This window comes from Equus asinus, chromosome 5 (assembly GCF_041296235.1).
Source record: "Equus asinus isolate D_3611 breed Donkey chromosome 5, EquAss-T2T_v2, whole genome shotgun sequence".
NCBI classification, from domain to species: domain Eukaryota; kingdom Metazoa; phylum Chordata; class Mammalia; order Perissodactyla; family Equidae; genus Equus; species Equus asinus.
In genome coordinates, this window is record NC_091794.1 from 95,001,205 (window position 1) to 95,026,229 (window position 25,025).

A 25,025-nucleotide genomic window follows, 5' to 3' on the forward strand; every position below is an offset into this window, starting at 1 on the left:
AGCAAGACTTTCAAATTGTGGCAGAACTGCTTGTCAGCTGTACTTATAACAAACGCTCCATAACTATTTTAAACTAAGAGAAGTTATTAAGTGAGAGAAGACAAAATAGTAATATTAAACTGTTTTGTTATAATGAAGTAAAGTTTTAGAGATTTTATAACATGTTGACTATCTGGTACTAAATTGAATATTTTATTTAAAAACCCCTCTGCTAGGTTCCTCTGTCTTCATGAATCTCGTGCCCCAATCCCTGAGACAAGCGAAACAGTGAGGCCGCCTGGCTCACAGCCAAAGGCCCGAAAGGCACGCGTACTTGTTCTGCAGCAGCTCGTTCTCCTGCCGGAGCTGGCCCATTTCGGAGCGGATCCCTCGCTCGGTGCTTGAGAGGGAGCTGATCTGACTCCGGAGTTCTTGTTCCACTTGCCTGCTGGCCTGCAGGTCAGCCTTTAACTTTTTAATGTCTTGTTCCAGCCTAGAAGAGGGAGAAACACAGCACTGTCATCACAGAGAGGGCGCCCACAGGGCTTGGTGGGAGACGCTGGCTGAAGTCCTGGACTGCTGGATAGTAGAGGGCCCCTGGCAGCTCTTGCACCACCAGAGTCCTGCTTGCAATCGGTTCTTACTGACTGCTTCTGCCTGAGTCTCCACCTCTTCCCACCAGAAGATAACTTTTTATTTCCCCCAAACGTTTGTGAACACTGACAGCTGAAGATGGAGCTTGTGAGTATCTGAGCTGCCAATCAAAGAGGAGGGGAAGGCAGAAGAGGGTGGCTGAAGGCTCCGGTCCCTTCCCTCCTGGTGAATTTCCCAGGCCCCTCAGCAAGGGACACGTGTTCAAAACAACCAGCTCACGGCCCGCCTGCTTTAAGACATTCTGGCAGATCAGAATCTACTGTCTGAGACTCCCTCCCATCACAGCCCTAGAAGAAAACAGTGTCTGAGACAACCTCCCAAAACTGCTAGCATCCTTGCTAAACGATGTTCGCACTTCTGGTGGTTTTGACAGAACAGCTTATTAGCCTGAACAACAATGAAAAAAGGAACAAACGGCACACTCTAAGAATCATAAGAAAATGCCATCTGTGAGCCGAAGTCTATCTTTTCGATTCCTTACTCCCTGTTCCATCTATTTTCTTTAATACAACAATAGTTTCACGTTAAGCAATATGTACTGGGGAACTACTACACGCACACGTAGGACCGAAAGGGTCAACAGAAAGTTTACAATCAAGCCCCTTTCTTCATGAGAAGACTTTACAATTTCACTAGAGGCCAATCAATATATACTTATGATGATTAAACAGTAGCACAAGGAAGGCCGTGATTACAGCCATGGTGGCAGGAATAATAACCATTTAATAAGAACGTAGGTGCCCGGCATCGTTCTATAGGCTTTAATGGTATGAACTCACTTAATCTGCACAACTATGGGCTAAGTGTGGGGCTGACCCAGTGGCGAAGTGGTTAAGTTCGTACGTTCTGCTTCCCAGCGGCCCGGGGTTTGCCGGTTCTGATCCTAGATGCGGACATGGCACCACTTGGCAAAAGCCATGCTATGGTAGGCGTCCCATGTATAAAGTAGAGGAAGATGGACATGGATGTTAGCTCAGGGCCAGTCTTCCTCAACAAAAAGAAGAGGATTGCCAGATGTTAGCTCAGGACTAATCTTCCTCAAAAAAAAAAAAAAAAAAAAAGTGGGCTAAATGCAATTATTATTCCCATTTTTACAGATGATGAAATCTAGATTCAGGAAAGGTTCCAGGCCAAGGTCACAGTGGACCTAGCTCCAGAGTCCACTCTCTTCTCCAGTAGGCTGCACTGTGGCTCTGGCATCCACGGCACAGTATGGGTAGCAGTGCACACAAGTTCTGAAGAGAGAAGATGGGAACTGAGTAGGGCCTCGAAGGGTGGGCAGCATTTGGAGAAGTAGAAAGGGAAGGGGGGGCATTCTAAATAAGCGGGAAAACAGGCTCAAAAGCTCAAAGGCAGGGATAGCCATAGATATCTGGGAAGAGAGCAATCAGCCCGGCCCCTGAGGAGGGCTTGTGCTCCGGGAACAGAGTGAGAAGGGTCTGGCAGATGGGACTGTGGAGAGTGGCACTGAAGGTCAGGCTAAGGATGGCTGCCATGCAAGACTTAGGAGACACCTTTTCCTCAAGCTCACAGGGAGACACAAATCAGTTTGCTCCCTGAGACTCTTGTGCATTTCACTAATCCAACACACCAACAGAACCAAGATTTCTGGGGGCAATGGTGATCTCTCCATGAAGCCACCAGCTCCACTGAGTAAGTCCTTATAGGCATGTTTTATTAAACACAAAACCCCCGAAGCTCACCACGGTGATCAACACTTACTAAATATATGCTGCCTGGCCTCCCTTAGAAAAACCAAAGAGCAGGTTTATTTACTTACCTACCTTTAGCTGACTGAAACAAAATCTCAAAAACAAGAAGTCATGAAACCTCGATGGTCATCTCTCTGGCACAGCAGCCAGGCCCCCTGTCCAGTGCCCGAGAGCACAGACCGGAGACCTTGTGTTCCAGAAACGCTGCCGGGTCTTCTGACCCAGCCCGCTCCCCTGGGAAGGGTCACAAGTCCACATCATGCCACACTTTCCCTATTGCCAGGGTTATTCCAGTTACTCTCAGAACTGCTCTAAACAATTACACACCATCCCTCAGTCACCCGAAGTAACCCAAGGGATGTTTTCCAAAACAGGTCGATGCTGTCAGGTTATCCCCATTAAGAAGTTTGGCTGAAAAACGTGTTAGGTAACTTATCTTTCATGAGAAGTTGATTTCACAGTCTGAGGATAGCATTTTTAGTAGAAAGGGTGAATTTTAATGAGAATAGGGACTTAGCAGGGTTTAATAAGAGAGTTTAGGATCAGGATTCTAGACTCAGCTCTGGCGCCAACTCTGTGACCCTGGGCAAGGCACGTAACCTTTCAAGACTCAGTTTCCCCATCTGAGGCTAACAATCTCTACAGTTCCTCCCAGCTTGGTCTAGGATTTCTAAGCCTGACACACTTAACTGCCGGCTGCTGATCTGCCTCCTTAGATTAGCAGCGTAAGCTGGATCATACGCAGAGGCGCAGGGATCAAGTTGCACACAACTCGCCAACTGGAAGACAGCATGTACCCCAGCTGGGGAGGAAAGAAAAATTTAATCTGCAGACGCTAGATGTCAGTAATTTCGCAGTTATTACTTTTTTGCATTTTTCACTCCAGAAAAGCCAATTTTCCTACCATGAACTAAGAATAACAATAGTCTGAATGAAATTTTAGGGCTCCTTGAAAAATGTAAAAACTCAAAAAGTTAATGCAATTATGAGAGCTTTTAGTGCCACATGTCTAGAGTGTAACTTCTGGAGACCACAGAACACTAAACAACAACATATTTTTTATATGGAACTATGAACATTTTGTCGAAGACCTACACCAGCACAATACAACAAAAATAAAACGACGTAGCTACAAGAGCATGTTTACTTCGTGAAAATTCGTAAGTTGTACACTTAAGATTTGTGCACTTTTGTGGATGTGTGTTACACGTCAATAAAAGTTTATTTTCAAAAATAAAATAATAATTTCACTCAACTAAATTAAATTTTTCACTAAATTAAATTTCACTAAACTAAGTTTAGAACTAAAATGCTTCAGGATTTTCATAACTGCTACCATTAATTTTGAAACACTCTGAATTATTGTTCTCCAAACAGTTGCAGCAAACCTGTGAGTTACCACCAGCATTCTCCAGGTTAAGAAACACTGACTACAGGAACACTGCATAATGACATGTAAGATCAAAGTGCTAAATGGGAAGTTCTCAGTAATTTTTGAAGTTTCTGAGGGAAAACTGTCATTGTCTCCATACAGAAAGCATTAATTTAACCTTGATGTTCACTCTATTTTAAATCTTTACTGGGGTAGGTGGTACGATGATTTACAGTGCTTACTGGGTTTTTCATTGCAAAAGTGATACCTAGTCAATATAAAAGCAGCACACATAGAAGAGAAAAGGATAAAGAATAAAAATGTAACTAACTCACAAGCCTCTCACCCAGACAGAGCCACTCACTGTTTGCATTTGCTTTACTTCTTTTCTGTATGTCTTTCTTTCTTTCTTTCTTTCTTCACACATGTAAATATTTTTAATACTGGTGAGAGAGTACCACATACGCAGTTTACATCTTAAGCACCTTGCCACACCATTAGAAATTTTTCATAAACAATTTAATTGCTGCAAAATATTCCACTGTATAGATGTACCATCCAATCCTATTTTCTATGATATATCTCAATTATTGCATAAGCTCAATAGAAAAATGCATATGCATGAGTTTTAAAAGAATTATGTGAATTACTAAATTGAGCTGAATCAAGCTAGTCAAGCGCCCGGGGCATTTATTAGACAGATAACTACGACTTGTCTTCATGGTATGCTTAACCCTTCGGTTCTGAAGGTCAGTACTTCCTAGGTGAAACGCAGATATATAATTTACTGGTGAGAAGCATCAAGAAGTACTGATTAAATGGTGTTAAGAGGTTAATGCAAAATCTTCAAACGTATTCATGGAGTTTTATCAAAATGTCAGTAGCTACAACCTAAATTGGAAGCAAGTGGTCAGAAAGAAAATCAGCAGAAGTAACAGTTTATAACCCTTAAAATTAACTTCAATAAATAGGGAATCAAAAGAAAGGAGGAAAACAATTCATCCAGGAGCTCTCTTCCCTACACAGCAGACGATTACAGGGATAAAAGGGAACTTTCCTCCAGAAGAGCTACAATCTCACCCCCCAAAAAACTGGGCCAGACAGATGTGAATCCAACTTTGGCGAGGCTTGGGTAGGAAATACATGCACCTCCCACTTGCCCAGCTCCCGGGGCACTGGCTGTCACCCTTACCAAGGCTGCCCGACGGTGCTGCCACTTGGGATGCAGACAGGGTCCATGGCAAAGCTGGAGTCTGTGTGTCCAGTAAATAAGTCCATCTGTACCCACTTAGACAAGCCAGGGTTCTCATCAACTCCAAATGTTACCTATGAGGTCTGGGCACCTTTCCTAGCCACTGTACTGATAATTTTAAAAGACAGCACTCAACTTCTAAACTTGCGAGGTGACTTCTGAAGTCTGGCAGACTTCCTAATCTACAAGCAAGAGTGGGACCACCCAGAGCAGCACTTCCTCAGGTCTCCACTCGGGGGGCCGGGCTGCCTTTAAAGCAAAATCGCCAAATTGAGAATCCCTCTTACACACTCCAAGCCTGAATTCTATCTCATCTTCTCCCTCATCCCGCCCAACTAAAGTAAGCTATAATGTAAATGGCTGATAGTTACTTAATTTTAAGAGGAAAAGATATACACTTTAATAAGGGGTAATCTTCTAGCTGACCAAAAGAGTGAAGCTCAAACATTAGCCTTCCAGGCGGGCTAAGCAGGAAAAATATCTTTGAGTATCTTTAGGCACATCTGATAGTAAAACAAAGCACATGTTCAAGTGTCAGCCTTTAGTTGAAAGGGGTATTGTTTTTAAGTATCTGAAAACAATGAGATATTTCTGTCTAAATGTTTAAAATCCTTATCCTTTGCGAATTACTTGAATTACAGCCCACAGTACTATGACTTCATTGAAAGTTTACAAGTCTCCAAGGGGTACTGCCAATAACTTCATGGTTTATAAAGCCTGAGGCTTTCTGATGCCTGACTGAGGGCACAGACAAACTTTAAGGCTTTGGGGCAGTAAATTTCCCCAGGAAGCAAGTCCTGCAAAAAAAGAGGGAGACTTTTTCTCAGCCTAGGGATGACTAGGTTCCCCAGATACTCTATGAGTCACACTCCATACCCACTCCAGAAAACTACCTAAGTGTATATTTCTATGGGCTGCTGGCTTGACCCCATGAGCCTCTCAGGAAGATAATGAGCCTCGGCTCTGATGGTTATCTCTGAACTCCAGAGAGCTGGTGACAGAGATGCTGTACGTTCAGCAAGAAAACAGAGAACTTACGATGCTGCTTGTTCTATTAGAAAAGGGGCTTCAGAAGATCATCTCCAAATTATACAGGCAAGTGACTGAAAGACAGATTTTTCTAACAAACCTGTCACACCAGCCAAAACGACCCCCTTGTTTCTACCATCTTCAGCCTTGAATTATACCACCTCTCTAGGAGAAATGGCCTCCAATTTTCAAATCTCACTCATTCTTCAAGGGCCAGTTAAAAAATAAACACAAACAACCAACTAAAGAAAGTCTGCCGCGTGAGACTGGTCTGCAGGCCCACAGCTCCACTCTGAAGCGCAGAGGCCTCACTGTTAGCGCCTCTCCTTTGGCGCTAGGCCATCGCCCTGTGCTGTTTTAATTTGTTCTGGTTTTTAATCTTTTCCTGTGTATGTTTCTTAATTCTAAAAAGACTAAGTTCTTTGAAGCCAGGGACTGACTGTGCTATAAAATTAGAAGCTGGAAATGTATTTCTAAAGTTTCTTCCAATCCTTCCAGACCACGTCTCTAACCCTCACCCGTCCATCTCCTCAGTGCTTAGAATAGAACAGGGTCACTGTTAGGACATAGGAGGTCTGCAAACAACCGATCTACAGCAGGCCGTCAGATTTTCAGTTTAAATGATGGCTGAAGGAAACGGGGTGAATGGACGTTTGCTTATCAAGAAGGCAGGTGCACATGAAAAGAACGAATGAAGAGCAACTGCTTCATCTTGGTAAGCACCTAATTCCATTAGGAGATCCCTTGGCATACATTAATCACACAAGACAAGACTTGTTTAGGGACCACACAGCTGTCTTTGCAGAAAGCTGAGCTCATAAATCAAAGCTCTGTCCCCAGAAGAAATACTATCTACTCTCTCCACCAACTCCTTCCCCTCCCCCCTTTCCAAGTCATTCACACTGACAGGACTGGCAGCATGGGTCATTCACATAAACATGTGAATGTATCCCATCTTAAGTGAGGCCTACACTGACTTGAAGCTGTCCCAGTATACTCTATAAACCACAGCTTTGGAAATAGCAAAACGAAGCTATTTCAGGTCTCACCGTGGTTACTACAATTGCTTACCAGGAACAAGTAGCCAAAAATAAGCCAGAGCCTGGTGACCTGATTACTAGGTGAATCCATATTACAAAGTAGCTCACGTCTCTGCTCCCTGTGTCAAACACAGAAGACAAACACATTCATTTTCACTAAGGAATGCAAAGGCAGAAAATGGATTCTAGAGGCGCTCACACACTGGTCATTCAACGAAACAGGAAAGCAACTTCTTGAAAGCCTTCAAGAATAAAGCTATGAGAGCCATGAACTAGTATTTTTCATAAGGTCCTTACAGGATGTGATCAGATTTGATAGTTTGTATCAAAAGTCTATGAAATGTTCATATCTGTTGATACAGCATCTCACTGTCAAACATGTATTTGGAGGGCTGGAGATATACACAAAGATTTATGTAAAGGTGTGTTTGTTGCAGCATTATTTATAATTAAAAAAAATCAGAAACACTTAAATAGTCAATAGAAGTTTGGCTAAACAAATTGTATATTCATGCGTCTGACTGACATTCAACTATTAAAAAACTAGTGAGGAATAATATTCAATGACATGGGAAAATGCTCATGATACAGTCAGTGAAAAAGACAAGTTACAAAACACTATATGTCTTATGAGCTCCATTTTGTAAAAAAGAATGTGTATGTATGCAAGAGAAGAAAGACTGAAAAGATACATATTAAGATAGCAATTACATCTTCTTTATCTTCAAAGTTTGATATAATCAACATGTACAACTTATTTTTAACATTTCAATTATTATTTCATAATTGAGAGAAAAGTTATTTTAAACGAGGAGGCTGTCAATCTGCTTTCCATGGCTTTTCAGTGTCCACTGTTACTCTCAGATCTGCCCGTGTCACAGGCCAGTTTCAGAATAATGTGAAACCCTTAGGGAAAATCCAACTCTTCTACTTCATAAACTTTTTAGGTCATTCCAAAAAAGGGGAACTGAACTTTCTGAAGTAGAGACTGCCTCAGTTCCTAAATCTCTATCAGCTACTTCCCATTCGTCAGTTCTTATCGAAACCATAGTTTTCTACATTAGACTCAAAAGAGCTACAGTTTATGGCCCTGCCTGGCTCCCTTTGGAAAGAGGGGAGCAGGCATTGCTCTAACATCACGTTAGACAGTATGCACATGTGACAAGGGATGGTGCTGGGAGGTCCAGATTTTAAACCAGCTGGCCTGTGAAGTCTGTAAATAACCAGCTTTCATGTCCCGAGTTGTGGTGTATTTTATGCTCCAAGAACACACGAGAAAAACATCTTGGTGGGAAGAAGTCTCGAGTCCTAGGTGCAGGAGGCCTAAGAACCGCTCTGCACCAAACAGTCTCAGGAGCATCAGAGACCCAAACCACGCTTCTTGTCACAAGGCTGTCACCTCTCCAAGTGCTCTGAAAGCCTCACAGTCAGGAGTGGGGATTCAACAATAAAGGGGGTGGTCTGACTCTGGGATCGCACTGTTAACAGGTGCATGTTTTCCAGGAGCACAAGAAACTGAAGGAGAGGAGACGGCAAAAAGGTCCCATTAATGCAGGGCAGATTAGTTCATGCGATTTACCAGATGGTCCCCAGCAGAAAAGTCCTTCCTATAGGAGTCCAGTTTTGATTGGCAGGGTAGGGGGTGGGAAGGAACAAAATACAAGCATAACAGGAAGAGTCAGGTGCAGAGGTTGCAAACTGGTGAGCCAGTCTGGCTCAGAAACATGTTTTGCTTGACCCTCCCCCATGTGATGTAAACAAACATTTTTTTTACTGGGAGATTTCACATAAATGTATCTGTTTTTGGCATCTCTTCGAAATATCAGATTTAGCAACACTGGGCCTGCAATCCCCCATGGCAACAATTGGCTGTCTCATTTAAAAGGGTATGGGCTCCCCAACTCCCACGGGCCAGCTGCAGCACTGAATACCATGATGCCAACCCCAGCCTGCCTCCCTCAGCCTGTGCCCTGGCTGGCTCCTGTAAGGTCTGAGTCCGCAACACCTGCTCTCGAGCAAGGGGGAGAGAAAGGGCGACGGTCCTTTCTAGTTCATTATTCTCTGCTTCTCTTTCCAATCTGTTACAACACTCTAGGACAAAGGTGAAATGTACCTTAGGAGAGGAGTTGTTCTTCCCACAAAACAGAAATCAAAACATGTTTTAATCCTGAGAGTCCCAGCAGGCCAGAAAGAAGGTGGAAAAGATCCCCCAGAGATGTACGCAGACTGAAGTATACCCACCCTGGCTGTCAGAGTACTCAAATAGCTGGTTTCTAAATGATAGCGTGAGTAACATTTCAAGAATACAGTTCCTTTTCCTTGGAGAACCTCCCCTTCAGGGAATCCACCCCTAATCCCCTGAGCTGGAAATCTCAATTCATCCTGCGCCAGCAGGGGGACTGACTCAGAATTTAACAAAGTCTTACAGCAGCTCCTGCCAGACTCTATGGAGGAAACTCTCCAATTGCCGAACTAGAAAGCCCTGTTTTGTTAGAACAAACTCAGTACTCAACGTAAAAATGTTTCTAACGTGGACTCCTCCTTCAAATAATTTATTTCATTATTTATTTATCCATACAACACAGATGATTCTCTTCTTTGATCACTTGGATATGGAGACACTAGGTGAACTCCTGGCTTAAAGTCACTAATGTCTAGTTCCTCAAGGGCTACCTGGTTTTCAAATCATAAAACAGCCCTGTTTAAGCATAAAATCCTCATGCTTCTATTACCATCTTCACATCTCAGAATATTATAGCTGTAAATCACTGCAATGGTTAAAATAAACCCAAACTATATTGTAAATTAACATAAACAGAGCTAACCAAACAAAACCAATAGGTTCCTTAAATATGATGAGCACGGCAGAAAGTGAAAATACATCAGGTCTGACAATGTGTTATCTGCTCAGAGACAATGTTGGACAAACAAATCGAAAACATGTTTCCACAGAGACAGCACATACACTAAACTTACTGAATAGAAACATGGCTCTACTACTAATTTTTTCCACTTAATAATTTCCAAATAATGCAGTAGCAGCTATATCCAATATATTTAATCTAATCTAATTAGAACCTCTAAATGTCCAGTTTTCATAATCTTCACTCTAAAATTTCATACATTTTTACTAAATTTTACCTTTTACCTAGAAATGATACTGTTACCAATGAATTAGCATCAGCACCTGGAGAGGCGGAAAGGCCTGCTTTGGCAGCCATCACTCTTTGGGAGGGGGTCAGGCAAGCCATTCCGCAGCAGTATCTTGTCCGCGCTGTGCTGTGCAGGCGGCACACAGAGGGAGGGCAGCAGGGGAAAGCCCCAAAGCCCATATCGTGGTCTCCCAAGGGCAGATTTTTTCCCCGCAAACTATTCCTGACACACAGCAAAACTTATTCAAATACAAAACAGAACCAACAAATATACTGTGCTCCCTCTAGCACCTTATTATATATAAGCAGTCAATACATTTTCTACCCTGGGAGATTTCCTTGGAGGGAAGGTTAGAACAGAGGAGGGAGATGTGAGCGCTCTCTCCAGCTACCACAAAGACAAAGGGAATGGTCAGGGCTGGGGGGAAAGACGGCACGACCCACCAGGACAGACGAGTAACACAAGGCAAACTGAGATTTCCTCTGAGTCCTGGATGAGACATGGCTTGTGCCTAGACTCCTTGGCCCTGAAGCACAGTCCACCCGCTGCCAGAGCAGAAGGCTCTTCCGACAGCAGTCCCTCAGAGTTTGCTCCCCTCGTCCTTTGCAGCTTCCAGAAATCCTTCAATTTCCTGCACAGCCTCTGGAAAAAAGTACTGAATTTAAAAACTTCCTGGAAAATACCATGGAAAGGGACTTACAGTGGAAAGTCTATTTTTTAGAAATAAAATCAGTAACAGCCTACTCAAAAACAACAAGTAGTGACACTGGATGTCTGGTCCTGGACCTGGTCTAACATAATATTTAGGTTTTCTAACTTCAGAAGCTTTTGAGCTACATTGCACTGCAATGAAATTACTGAGGCTCATCTTTTATTCCCCCTCTTTCTAATATTTTCCCTGCACAAAGGTAATATTCATTCAACAAGTATTGAGTATCTACTCTGTGCCAAGCACGGTGTACTGTAGCAGACAACAGGAAAGGAGGTCCCTGCCCTCGCTGAGCTTACATTCTATTATGAGTATAATAAGCCTGTGTAAAAATTCAAACTATATAGAAACAGACAATGTAGAAAATAAATGTCCCCATAATCAACTACAATTAACTATTTAGTATACACTATTTAAATTTCTGTGTGCCTGAGAACTATACCCACCCGTCTTTTATAATGGGTTCATACTACATACTCTGTTTTGCTACTTCCCCTCCTTTAACAATCAATCTTGGGGTCTTTCCATTCCCTTCTTTTAAGATGGGTTTCCACCTTTCAAGAGAATCTTTTGTAAGCTTTCCCACTTGAACTACTGTGATTCCCCACTTAGGGCTCTTCAGGGCCTTGGGGGAGGGGTGGCATGGTCCACAAAAGGCCATCTCTCCCCCTGGTACCTGTCCCAGGGAAGGCTCCCAGGCTCTACCTCCTGAATTGATTGCTCTGTCTTGCTTCTTCCTCGTAGTCAGTCTCGGCTTTGGATTCCCTTCTTCCTTTGTACCTACAATCTTGGGTTCCCTGCTCTGAATCCTCCTCCCCACTTTCTGCTGCAACTTCGAACCAGCAAGTTCCTGCTCTTCCTTGCTCCCTAGAGCTAGGAGCCAGCCCCACCTACTCCTAACTCTGACTCAGGCCAGTACCCAGGCAGTGCCCTACAAGGGAAAGGAAAGACGGATAGTTGTAAGAAAAACTGGTGTCTTTTTGTTCTTCTGGTAAATAGCATTAGGCCCCAATCTTCCTTGGTGTTTTGAAATGCTTCTCTAAGATCACAGAACAGGGGCTTCCTGGATTCTCTCTTCACTTTGCTCTTTTTCACAGTTGTTCACACTAAATCATCCTGAATCCATTGACTATTAAAAATCAGTATCTAAAAATATGGCCGTTTCTTTTCAACAGACATATAATTTTCTTTTTTTTTTGGAAGATTAGCCCTGAGCTAACTACTGCCAATCCTCCTCTTTTTGCTGAGGAAGCCTGGCCCTGGGCTAACATCCGTGCCCATCTTCCCCTATTTTATACGTGAGACGCCTCACGTATGCCAAGCAGTGCCATGTCCGCACCCGGGATCCGAACTGGCAAACCCCAGGCCGCTGAGAAGTGGAATGTGCAAACTTAACCACTGCACCACCAGGCCGGTCCCAGATATATAATTTTTAATTGTGTGCAGAAATCTTAAAATGTGGGGAAATAAAAAACAGGAAGTACTGTAAACTGTCTCCTGTTATTTTTCCCCAAATGGCAAGACCACACTAAGGGGCCTTATACGGGTAAGTCAGAGGTTATACAACCACCTCAAATGCTGGTATCTGGAAGACAAGACTCAATTCAGAAGGACAAAAGACTGTGAACTGCTAGTCAAACCACATCTGGGCAATCTGGGCCACCAGCAAGTCCAGTAACAGGGAAAAGCTCGCTGTTTTTAACTTTTGCTATCTTCACCCCACTTTATAAGAGAAACCTAAAATTATAAAACATAAATACAAGGTTTATATGGGCTAGAAAGTGGAATGAAGAGCAATGACATTTTGCTTACCTACCAGCTTAAAATAGAAAGAGATGAGTCCCAAATACTCGTATCACAGCCTACTAAAACACAATACTAACCAATATACTCACTGATGGACTAGAACATTATATAGCCTATTCATGAAGTATGTTGTCATCAATTTTATGCTCCAAAAATATTTCTCTGAGACCTAGATCTGGTATGTAAGTTAGTTCCTGAGGATGAGTGTAGGTGAATGACTTAAAATGTCTTAAAGTGCTTCTCTATGCCCCCCTCCCTCTCCTTCCCCTCTGAGGCAGTGCCATCACTTGCTTACAGATTACTGGAAAAATCCTGATAAACATTTTCTCCTTCATTCCCCTGCCCCCACCCCCCCACCGGCCCCAGCTCTGAAGTCTCCAAATAAGCAGAATCGTATGAACAAAACTAAGTTGTAAGTAATAATATTTTGGTGTGCCTAAAATAACCAAATGAATGGAGAGAGGAATAAAACAGTGAGTAGTCAATATATTACAACTTACTCCATATTTCCTTTTTCCCCTGATGAAAAGGCTCTCCTCTCCCCCTACACGGCTTCAAACTTTCTCTGAATTTACTATCACGGCGATGCCCACACCCCAGGACCCCAGGCCCTTCAAGCAAACGGTGGTTTCTCCTCAGGATACGTTGATGGTTACATCCCTGGTCTTCAGTCTCCCAGCTCAGGGCTCCTAGGTCTGCTGCTGGCAAGCTAAGCCTATCCCCAGAATTACCCCTCAAGGGCAAATTCCATGCTGGGTGGCTCTACGCTGTCTGGACCAGACTCACTCCCCCCAGCCAGCCCTACCCAGAGCAGAATTCTCAGAGACCTTGTGAGCTCTCAAGGCGACAAGTGGACGGCTCCCTTCTGCTCACAGATAAGCACATCCTCATGTCTTTGGCAAGAGCAAGAATTTTTACAACACAGAACAGCATCTCTCTAGAAGAAAGGAAAAGAAATGAATTCTGAAATTCTAAGTATTTCTTCTATAGAGTTTAACCAGGAAAGCATAAAATCTTGCTCTGGTGCCCATCCTTGAGCCAACTTTAGATGTATGTGCATTTAAAACAAACAAAAACACAGAAACAAAAATATAAAGCAGAAGAACAAAGCAAGCAGGTAGATGAACTTTTTTTACGCAGCATGGCATAACAGAAAGGGCCAAAGTCAAGAAACTTCAGTTCTGGTCCTGGCACTGCCACCCAAGCTGGGTCACTTGGATGAGCCATTTAATCTTCCAGGATTTGTTTATGTCACTGATAAAAAGACAGGATTGGGGGGCCTGGTCTAGATGTCTCTTAGATCTCTTGAAGTTCCAAAAAAATAATCATCATTCTAATTCTATGCAGTCCTGTTAAATGCATCTCTACTAGACAAACTGTGGATACACTTTCTTTATGAATCTTCGCACCAGACACTGTTCATTGATGTTAAAGAGTTGATATCTTATGAAGAATACGCACTAAAAGTAAAAAAGATGAATCTTCTGTCTCGGATACCAAGAAGTGGAATGGAAATAAACCAAAAAGAGACTTCTGCTTCAACATTTCTACAGAATATGGATCACTTTACGTTTTGCACTCAAAATTTTAAATTCTCTCCTTTAACAAGGAAACTGAAACAAGTAACAATCACCACTAAGAAACCCTCCAGCCTCGGGGCTGTGTCTGAGAGGGAGCTTCCTGCCCAGCGCAAACCCAGCTGTTGGCTCTTCTGCTTGCAGGCGCTGAAACTGCAGGAACTCAGCTCAGGTGTCACGCCCTGAGCTGCCCAATCTGAGAGTGACCGTCAACTGAATGACTGCACAGACCTGCCCCGGAATATTCCACATCAAGTGAAAACCAGGGTTAGGCTAAGCTGGAAAACGATTTCAATATAATTCAAGTGAAAAAAGCAGGACGCAAAAACTACACAAACACTATGGGCACCAGAATATAAATTTAGTTGATGAAAAGAAAATATAACAAAATTTTAACAGTAACTTGTGTCATAGTAGTGGGACTATTTTCCCCTTTTCTCTACTTAAATTTTCTATGATTTTTTCACACTTAAAGTATTTTTAAATTGACCACTGAAGAAAAAATTTAAGCAAACCTCATTCTAATTTACATTATTCCTCTCTAACCCAGCACTTAGTAAAAATAACTGATCTTACTCACTGCTTTTTCTGTTTTTGTCTAAAATTTTTCCCATGTGAGAAATAAAAATATTTTTGGCTACCAACATTATAAGTCTGTTTCTAAATATCTTGGGTAAAGAATTCAGAAATCAAGCTGGCAGAAACCGGGTCATTTAGTAAGATCTGTATTTATCAAACCAAAAAAGGACTTTGGACTGGCTTTAGCAAGTTCCCAAACCTTTCCTGGGCAGGATCCTACAGGCAACATGATTCCCAAGTTCCCCACCTTCCCCCATGTTCCTTACCCTTAGTAACCTATCACATACTTCTGTAAAGGGCTGGAGAGTAAGTTTCTTTGGCTTTGTAGGCCATATGGTCTCTGTTGCAGTTACTCAACTCTGCCACTACAATGCAAGGGCAGCCATGGATGCTACGTAAATGAATGAGCGTGGTTGTGCTCCAATAAAACTTTCTACAAAAACAGGCATTGGGCCAGATTTGCCCTGTGTGCAGTTGTATGTCAGCCTGTGGTATACAGCACACTGAAGAACATCCATGGAGCCTGGGGAGATGGAGGAAAGACCTGAAGAACTGCTTGCTCCTTCACAGAGAATGGCCATCAAAGCTTATTTTGACAGTTACATCGATCTACAAGAATTCTCTCTGAAAGTAATGTACTAAAGGAATTTTCCCCCCAAAAGACACTGAATTGGTTCCTTAAATATAGCAGTTCTCAAGCATGATATTTAGACAAACATGGTTGTAGAATATGTTGCAATTAATTTACTACTAATAATACAGTACCGTTTGATTTAAAAAAAACATTTTCAAAAGGATAAATCAGTCTTCTCCCTACAGCCAGCATGGACCTGTACACAACCCTGGGTGTGTCCGCAGTAGTCAGGGGCTAACCAACGTACACGCTGCCAGCCCATCTATGTTTGCATCAGAAGGAGCCTTAGAGACGAGAGAGTCCAGCTCTCTCCATCTGAAGATTAAAAAACCCACTCTCTAGCTAACGACTCAGACATATCAGACTCGGATCAGTTACAGTCTTATTAATATCCATCAAAACATACATGAAGTCAAACAAGAGGAAACAGGAGATGGCCAAGAGGGGTGAGAGGAAGTGTGATAAGGCCTCCTACAACCACGCTGGATAATTTGCTCAGATAGATACCCTTCTTACAAACTTTCATTGTTGTTCATCATAGAAAAATTTGAAAATGCATGAAAGTAAAAAGAAAAAAGAAAAGCCCCAATACTATCATGGACCAGTAATTATTGTTATCATTTTGGTTCCTTTCCCTTCAAATCCTTTTTCTGTGTATCTTAGGAAAAAAGATGTTTTAAATAAAATTGCTTTCTACTTACTTCATGAAATAGTATGTCACAAGCACTTCCATATATTGCTTAATATGGCTCAAAAAACATGATTGTGTAATGTCTGTATTAAGAGTCCATCAAATAGATGGACCATATTTATTTAAATTTCTCCCCTGCTGTTGGATATTTAGATCATCTCCTTATTTTTTATAGTATTACATTAAAAGTTGAAAATAGTCTTACGGAAGCTTATACAACTATTTAAATATAGTATTTTCTATCTATGTATTTGACAGCAGGTATTCCCTAAAACAGAGTAATACTCTAGGGCCCTTCAAATCAAGGCATATTAGCGACCACAGGAAGAAGTATATGGTCCAGGAGCAGGCAGGGGGGCACTGGACCCACGTACTGGAAAATTGGTCATCTGAGTCCTTGAACTTCTTTACTAAAGGCAGATTAGACAGTAGTCAATCAGCATCGCAACTAGGGCCCAAGTGAGAAGGTGTCACAAGACTGAGCCTTGACTGTTCCTCTGTAACACTCAACAGAGGAAAACTGTTTTGACTTGAGGGCGATTATTAAAATTGTGTAGGAGAAAGGATGTGAAAGGATGGCAATGTTTCATTTATAGCATATAGTAAATTTGTGCATATTCCCTTTGAAATAGAAGGTCAACTAATTGGTCTTTCTGCCATGGGCATCTATACGGGGGTTCTCTGCTGAATGTTTTCTCTGCAGGGCCTGATGGGCCGAATGTTGTAACAGAGACGTGAATGCCAGCCTGGCAGCAGTAACAGCACGGTATGCTTCCAAACGTGGCCAGGGGCTAGGAAACCTCTAGAGCCTTGAGCAGTAGAACCCAAATATATTTCCTTTAATCTAGGTGCCAACCGGAAAATTAAAACAAATAAATAATCTAGTTCATGTAATTTATAACACTGGAAATCTTCCCTCCCTAAATAAACTGTCTGCTCTTAAGCAAGCCAAAAGAAGAGGAATACAAGATAACTTAGTGGAGGGAGGGAGTTACAATTGCCCTCTTCAGTTATACATAAGAAAAAGCTCCAGTTTAGATCCCAGTTTCCAAATTGAAAGATATTAGGTAAAAGGAAGATAAGCGTATTTTACAACATACATTAAATATATAAAATACAGCAAAATTAAGTCTGAGCCAGTAAAGCTAATACAACAATATTATTCTTTTAATTAACGATGGGAAAAGGAACATTTCTGATTAAAATCTATGTCTAACATTGCATTTACCTATGAAACTTTTAGAAGGAGATTACTTTTCAAACCTAACTTTCCCAGAGTTATTTGGGGAATAATTCACATTTTAAGTGGAAAAACAAAAACAAGCACAAAGTCGTGAGGACAATTTTCTCCACCACCACCACCCCTCCCCTTCTGTACCTGTCTGACAAAGAGATTTGCATGAACAGGACACAAACTCTTCTTTTTGTCTTGATGCCACAAGAACTTTGGGTATGCAAACAGAAAAAGACAAGGACTAAATATCCACCTCTCAATACCACTAGAAAATCGAGTTATATGTAAATTTGTCGAATGTGGAAAGGAATCACTGTCACCTCTTACTCAGAACACTGCAAAGAGCTGGAGTCAATGCTTCAGGATAATGGCACTTACGTGGCCAACAAACCCACATGAAACAAACACTAAAATGTCAAATACCACAGAGTTAACAGTCACAGTATCTGATCACAAATAATTCCAACAGGCCCCCGTGAAGATCTGTTTCCAAGACCTGAGTCCAGTTTATTGGGAAGCGTTGGTAAAGACACGGCGCACACTTACCTCACCAGTGCGTCTGGCTTACTCAGCTGGTTATTAGGGATACAGTTTTCCATTAAGTCCTTGTGTGTACTTGGGCTCTTGCTACTGCATTTCTGCTTCTTCTCATTTTTACTAGATGAGGAAGGAATGCTCCCATTTGTAGCGCTGTGACTTCGAGGTGAGGAGTTCACAACTCCACTGGCGTTTTTGTAATTTTTTGAGGAAGCAGTGCATGAGTCCTCTTTCAAGAGATTTTCTGTACTTCCCACAAGATCATTATTTAATCTTTTACTATTGATATGGTTTTCCATATACTCAATTTCTTGTATTTTAGAGTCTACAGGTTGTAGAATATTGTTGTTATTTATTCCAAGGTTGTGTTTTTTGGCATCCTTGTCCTTTTCTTTTCCTTTTTCTCGGTATTCTATCTCTGGCAAAGTTGTGGAGAGTTTTTTGTTGGCTGGAATACCTCCGTTGTGATGTATAAGGATTGAGGAGTCCATATCAGGCAATCCTTTGGCTGCTACAATACCAAAAACAAACCAACAGACACAAAAACCCACACTGGAATATTTAGTTGTATAAAAACACAGAACAGACTGATTCCACAAACTGCATTATCTATGCTTAGAAACTCACTACGTTAAATAACAAATAATTTAGAAGCAATAACCACACTACATTACGCTAACTTCAAGAAGTAAATCCAAATAAATTTGAGAAGCTGAACATTTAGAAAATCACCACCATTTATAAATACCTAAGTTTTGGCCTGAAAAATAAGATGAGGACTTTATAATGAAGTTATTCATTTGTCAGTCAAAGCAAGCTTGTGTATCACTGGGGTGAGAGGACACAGGAAGATCTTACTCTAGGAGGCCATATTTTAAAAGATGCTTGGATGAAACAAACTGTTAATCACTTTACTAAAAAGAAAGAGATTAAATGAAACAAAAGAAGAGCTGTGATGTTAGGATCTAGGGCATCTATCCTTTTTCCTGACTCTAGAGTTGAGGTAATAAGAAGTCTGTATTATTTACTAGCCCACTGGTAAAGAATTTTCTGTATCAGGTCTAGACATTCCAATCTGTCAGAATCGACTTGAAGAGAGATTTTTGCACCACACCAGAGAATAAGATTTTGGCATACATCAACTAAAAACACGATCCCAAACTTCTAACTCTCAAACCAAAGGTAACTGATATTGCTGTCAATTCATCTACTGAATCGTTAATATTCTCATTACAGAAGTCCTATTAGAAAAGGTTCAATTTAAGATCCACATGGCATTATATGAACCATTTAGAATGGGACCTATCCATCTTTGCTCTATTCAGAAGTTTGACTCGTAAAATAGTTTTGTGTATCCATACCTCTATCTTGCTTATACTTAGGTCCTTAGTTTGCTTCAACTACAAGCTCTTATATACTATTTTGCTACCGAGAATAAATATTTTAAATATTTATAACAAATATTAAAATATAAAATAAGCTATAAAAATAAAATACATAAAAATAATAAAACAAAATAAACATATTTAAAAGCACATGGTCATCAGACACTAGGTAGAGAACGTCACCCACACTATATTTCATGACCAAACTAAGCAATGGCCCTGAAGAGGAACACCAGAAAACAGGAAAATCCCTTGTAATTTTCCAAAGTCCCAGCAACTTTTCCAAAAAAAGGATTCTACTGACAGACAGAATAATGACTAACCTATTGAGCCTCAGCTTTAGGGTCAAGACCTACCTTCCTCGGCCTCTTTCTCCTGCTTCTGCAGCATCTGCTGCTCTGGGGGGAGGGCTTGCTGAAGAAGCTGCATGTAAAATTCGTTCTCTTTTTGCACTTCTTTTTGCTTTCTTAGCCGCATTTTGTAGCTTACGTAACTTTTGAAGCCAAAGCCCAAAGTCACCACAGGGTACCCAATACTAGAAAGAAGACAATCCAGCCAGTAATTGCAGGTTAAAAACAAACAACACATGCATCAAGCACATGAGAACATCTATGACTGAAATTAAGAAACAAATTCTAGATGATGTTGGTAGTTGAGCATTCAGTAAACACACAAATAAATGTAATGTCTGCTGTGGAAATCGGAGGCATTTGGCACGCAGAACAAACCCCCAGGGAACAGTGGGACTGCTAGACCACAGAGGCTGCCCGTCAGACTGGCATTCTTCAAAGTAGCTCAAGAAGTTACCACAGTGACTGCTGGATACAGTGGCTACTGAACTGCCTTGTGCATTATTAGAACCTTGGCATCTGTACGCTTTAAGAATATAACATGGCAGAGATTGTATAGGTGATCATAAGCAAACGTCTTAAGTGTTACAAATCCAAAGGACATCATTTGGTTTTTAATACTAGAAGGCAGGGTCAAGTTCAGGTGACTACTTTGACTTAATCTTCTTGCTGCCTGAGGGTACTGTCACCAGCTATTCCTGGAAAATTAGTTCATAAACACTCTGTCATACATAAATTCAAGAATCATTTAAATAAGTATTTGATATTATCAGGGTTTCAAGAATCATTTAAATAAGTATTTGATATTATCAGGGTTAACATTTGGTGTGTACTACCAAATGAAACTAGCTGTACTTATAAATCTAATCTCTGGGGTAAAAAGTTGAAATATTTTCATTCAGCTCATCAGTCTATCTAATACCATTTCAAAGCCTCTGCAAACACTGTCAAGATTCATATTAAGCTTTATTAACATAAAAACTTATCAATTATAATTAGTCTAAATGTGATCTCACTACAAATTTAAAGCGACACTTATTTGTGAAAAGACTTTAGAAATATTGGAAACTATTTTTTTTAGTTGATGCCTGTTTATTTTGGTTTCTGCCATAAATATTAACAAAAATTGGTGTGTTTAAAAGAAACATACATTAAGTGGTGATTCCCAGAAGAGTGCTCATTTAAAAAAAATGTTTCATGGTTAAGGTTAAATGAATAATAGTATCTTAATATTCATTTACATTTCATAAGGAAACATAATATTCCTTTAAAAATTATTAGTAATATTATTACTAATTATTAATAATATTCTCTTGCTCTTGAAAACAGACTAAGGAAATTCTAAGTTCACTTAAGCTTCATGAAATAGCCACATATTTCATCAGGACTTTTTGGAATCATTATCTGATTATAACAAAAATAAATAACATTTATCAGACACCTATGTGCTTGGCATTAAGTGAAATACTTTACTTATATCACCTCATTTCATCTTTCCCATGACCCCATGAGACAGGTGCCCAATATACAGGGAACAGAACTGAGGCTTAGAGAGGGGGACATGTCCAAGGCAACAAAGCTCTTAGGGGACAGAGCTGGGATTCAAACACTCATCTCCCTGAATTGAGGGCGCAGGCTCTTTACCACCATGTTAGTTTGTCTTCTGGGTTCATGTAAAATCTCTAAGAAAACATTTAAAATTGAATTTACCATTCTACCCTGAAAACATCGAATTGAATTATAGATTAAGAATACTCATAATACTCACCAGTGAGCAGCAAACGGACGGCAAAGGTCCACATGAAAATTTTTGAGATCTTTAAATCTAATTGCTGCTTCAATATAAACAAAGAGTATCCAGAGGGACACTGTGGGCAAACACACTCCCCTCTCTGTGGGAAAGCAGCAGAGAGACAAGCATCAATGACACATTAACTAACAGAACAGATGGATTGTTTGGGAGACTGGTTCAACTACAATAACTTTCATTAAGACTTTCAAACTAATTAAAAAGCAATTTGATCCAAACTGAAAGCTTTTATATGACAAAAAGATGCCATGGAATCATAGACAAAAATAAAAGACAAACAATCTGGCATAAAAATATTTACAATATATGTAAAACAAAGTAGTCATAGCCCTAACATACAAAGAGCTTCTACAAATCAATAAAAAGGCACCTGAAAAAAAGATTACAAGGCATAAAAAAATATATATACACACATATTTACTTATGTATATGGCTAAAAAAAACATATGAAATGATGCTCAACTTCACTACTTATTAGGGAGAAACAAACTTAAAAAATGAGATTCCATGATTTAACCTATCAGATATGCAAAAATTAAAACCCAGGTAAAAGTATAGGGAGAGTATGGTAAAGGGTTCATTCTCATACTTGGCAATAATATAAATTGGGGCAATCCTTTTAGAAGGTAATTTGGCAATATAATCAAATTTAAAATACTTATACCTTTGACCCAGAAATTCCAATTCCAGGAATCTACCCTATAGAAATACAAAAGACCCCTGGGATAAATGTACAAGATTATTCACTGTATTATTATTTGCAATAGCAAAAATTTAGAATTTATTTAAATGACTATCAATGGGGAACTAATTATGATAAATCCATATAATGAAATATGATGCAGCTTTTCAAAAGAATGAAGATCTGTACTGACATGAAATGATACGTAAAAAAATAAATTCTTAAGTAAGAATAAATTACAGCACAAAGAAATGTTTCTAACACTTAAGTACTATTACAAAATTTTTTTTAACTACAAGCTTGTATTCCTTTTGTAATTAAAAACAATTTTCAAGGGAGGAAAAAGCAACCTGCGACAGAATAAATGAGATGCAAATAATGGGATAATTTTCACTGGTTTGTATAATCCAAATCTGCATGCCAGGTCCATCTCTGTCAGGACACGACTAATAATGGGATATTTTATGAAGATGGACCACACAGGCATGAGGTCCAGTAACTCTGGAAAGAGCTCCTTTGAGACTGTATAAGGCAAGGAAGTTATAGAAGAGAGAATAGGAGGGAACAATCAGTGACCTGAAGGACTAAATGGCTTTTTGCTAAGGGTCTTTGGAATGAAACAAAAGGAAAATCACAGAATCTTGGAACTGGAAAGATCATTTACTCCCACTTCCTCACTTTATTGAAGAGTGAGGTGAGGCTCAGAGTTTAGACAAATTGGGTCCAAGTTCACAGAGATAATATTGAGCCTGAAGAACCTCAGTTCCCTTACACCTAGTCTGTAAGGGAAGAAAACACTCAAAGTTCTGTGAAGGCAGCTAATGGCCTCGACCATTCTTACAGATTTAACAGATCAAAAAAAGGGCATTACTACACTGTAGAAAGACAAACAGCAACCCTTAGAATAATGCATTTTCAAATTCGTTTCAAAATTAATTTTCAAAAATTTCTATTCCCTACTCCTTATATTAATTTTTAAAGTTATCATAAACATAATAAGCACATTACAGAAAGAAACAGAAAAATCTAGACAAAACACCTGTATTTCTATACCTATCAAACAAATACAATAAAATCACCTTGGAAGTATTTTTGAACAAGTATAATAGTCATGTTGTACATACACAGTTCTGTATTCTGTTTTTTCCCTCTAACAGTAAGGGAAAAAGTTTATGATATAATATTATCATTCTTTTGTGGCAATATAAAATTTCATCAACCATTCCTAATATTCTTAAGAAAGAATTTTAAATGTGAACAACTGGAAGAGAAATTAATCCCAAGTTATATAATTGCACTCTTATTTGTCAGGCCCAATGACAACACATAGTTTGTTTTGTTTGTTTGTTTGAGCACTAATCATTCCAAATTAAAACACACTTCACAACTTGGCTATTTCAATATGTGTGTCTGAGCCTAGGGCTCGAGAGGCCAGTATCACTTATGACACTAGCTTCATTGCTGCCCTGTGGGTCACCACTGAGCTCGCTCCCAATAGTTCTATTAATAGTTATATGAGTAGTTTTTTCTCAACTACTAAGACATTATCAAAATAATTTAACGAATCATTATAGTTCATCAGAGTCACAGATGATCTGAGCCAGAAGGCTCCCTTAGACATTATCTAGACTACTCCACCTTCATATGACAGAGAAGAAACAGACCCACAGAGAATGGTGAGTGTAAATGGCAACTCACTCAAAACTGAGGCCCAGGAGAAGGAAATACAAGTAAAAACTGGTATACAGAAAAATCACTTTAATGAGAGGAAAGCAGACTTAAGGAACCGTGATGCTAGCTTATAAATCAAGTCAGACATGAGAGAGGGCTGAAGATGGAGAAAACCAGGCTCATAGTGGATACTTCAAAAAACAGAGCTGAATTGTGTCTTCCGCATGGGTCACATCCTCCTCTTAGAAGCTCTGAGGGATGAATGTTGCTCCAGAGAGCTTTTACTAGTTGGCGCTCCCTCAGTGGTCAAAATGCCACAGGTTGCAGCTTGGCCTAAGAATCAAGTTTCATGCAGCTCTGCAGACAAGCGTGATGATCTGAGAGCCATCCTCACATCCCCATGCATCCCACGTTCAGTCTTTCACAGGGGACCAGAGCTGTCAAGACACCTCATCTCATCTTAGTCTGAAATAGCACAAGTAAGAAGGGAGGTGGCTACGTACTCCACTCAAGTCAGAACACACCGGAAATAGTACATTTTGGTTAAGAGAACCACTAAGAACCAGGGAAATCAGGATGGTGAAAGTGCTTAAAATAACATATGAGGAGAAGCTTTGAAACCAGAGATGTTTTGCCTACAGAAAAGAAGACTTGAGAGGCTATGACACTGTCTTTAAATCTCTAAAGAGATGTTAACGTGGATGGTTCCACTCACTCAGTGGCTCTAATGCAGGGGTCCACTGTTTGGGCCTGAGGGGATGGGCTGTTGGCCCCTTGAAGTTTTAAGGAAACGTTTTGAACATTCCCATATATTTTTCTGGAGAAAGCCTGCTTATACCCTCTAAGAGATCAGCCAAAACAGTCAAGACATGCTGGGTCAAAAGCATAAGGAGGAAAATTCTGACTCAGTGTGAGAAAGAACTTTCTATTACAGCTGCCCAAAAACAACAGTAGTAAGTTCCTTGGCACTGCAGGTTTTCAATCAGAGATTAAACCACCATGTGCCATGGATGCTGTGGGGATTCTGGTACCAAATAAGGGTTCAACTAAATGACCTCTGACATTCCTTTCAACGCTGAAACTCCAGGAACAGTTTTCCTGTTTGGCACATAACTGTCTTCGAGTCTGCCTACACAGAAATCGCTGTGACTTTGTGAAAAAAGGATATC

At 40.4% G+C, this 25,025-nt stretch overlaps 1 protein-coding gene across 1 annotated transcript in view; it reads right to left on the bottom strand.

Annotated features, from left to right (window-relative positions):
- MACO1 (macoilin 1) overlaps nt 1–25,025 on the bottom strand; it is a 55,287-nt gene that overhangs the window by 13,401 nt on the left and 16,861 nt on the right. Inside the window, exons 4-7 of the mRNA XM_044770029.2 lie at nt 21,462–21,585; nt 19,700–19,878; nt 17,968–18,469; nt 314–472 (exon numbers count right to left, since the gene is read on the bottom strand). Coding sequence (XP_044625964.1) covers nt 314–472; nt 17,968–18,469; nt 19,700–19,878; nt 21,462–21,585 — 964 coding nt within the window. The remainder of the gene's footprint in view (nt 1–313; nt 473–17,967; nt 18,470–19,699; nt 19,879–21,461; nt 21,586–25,025) is intronic.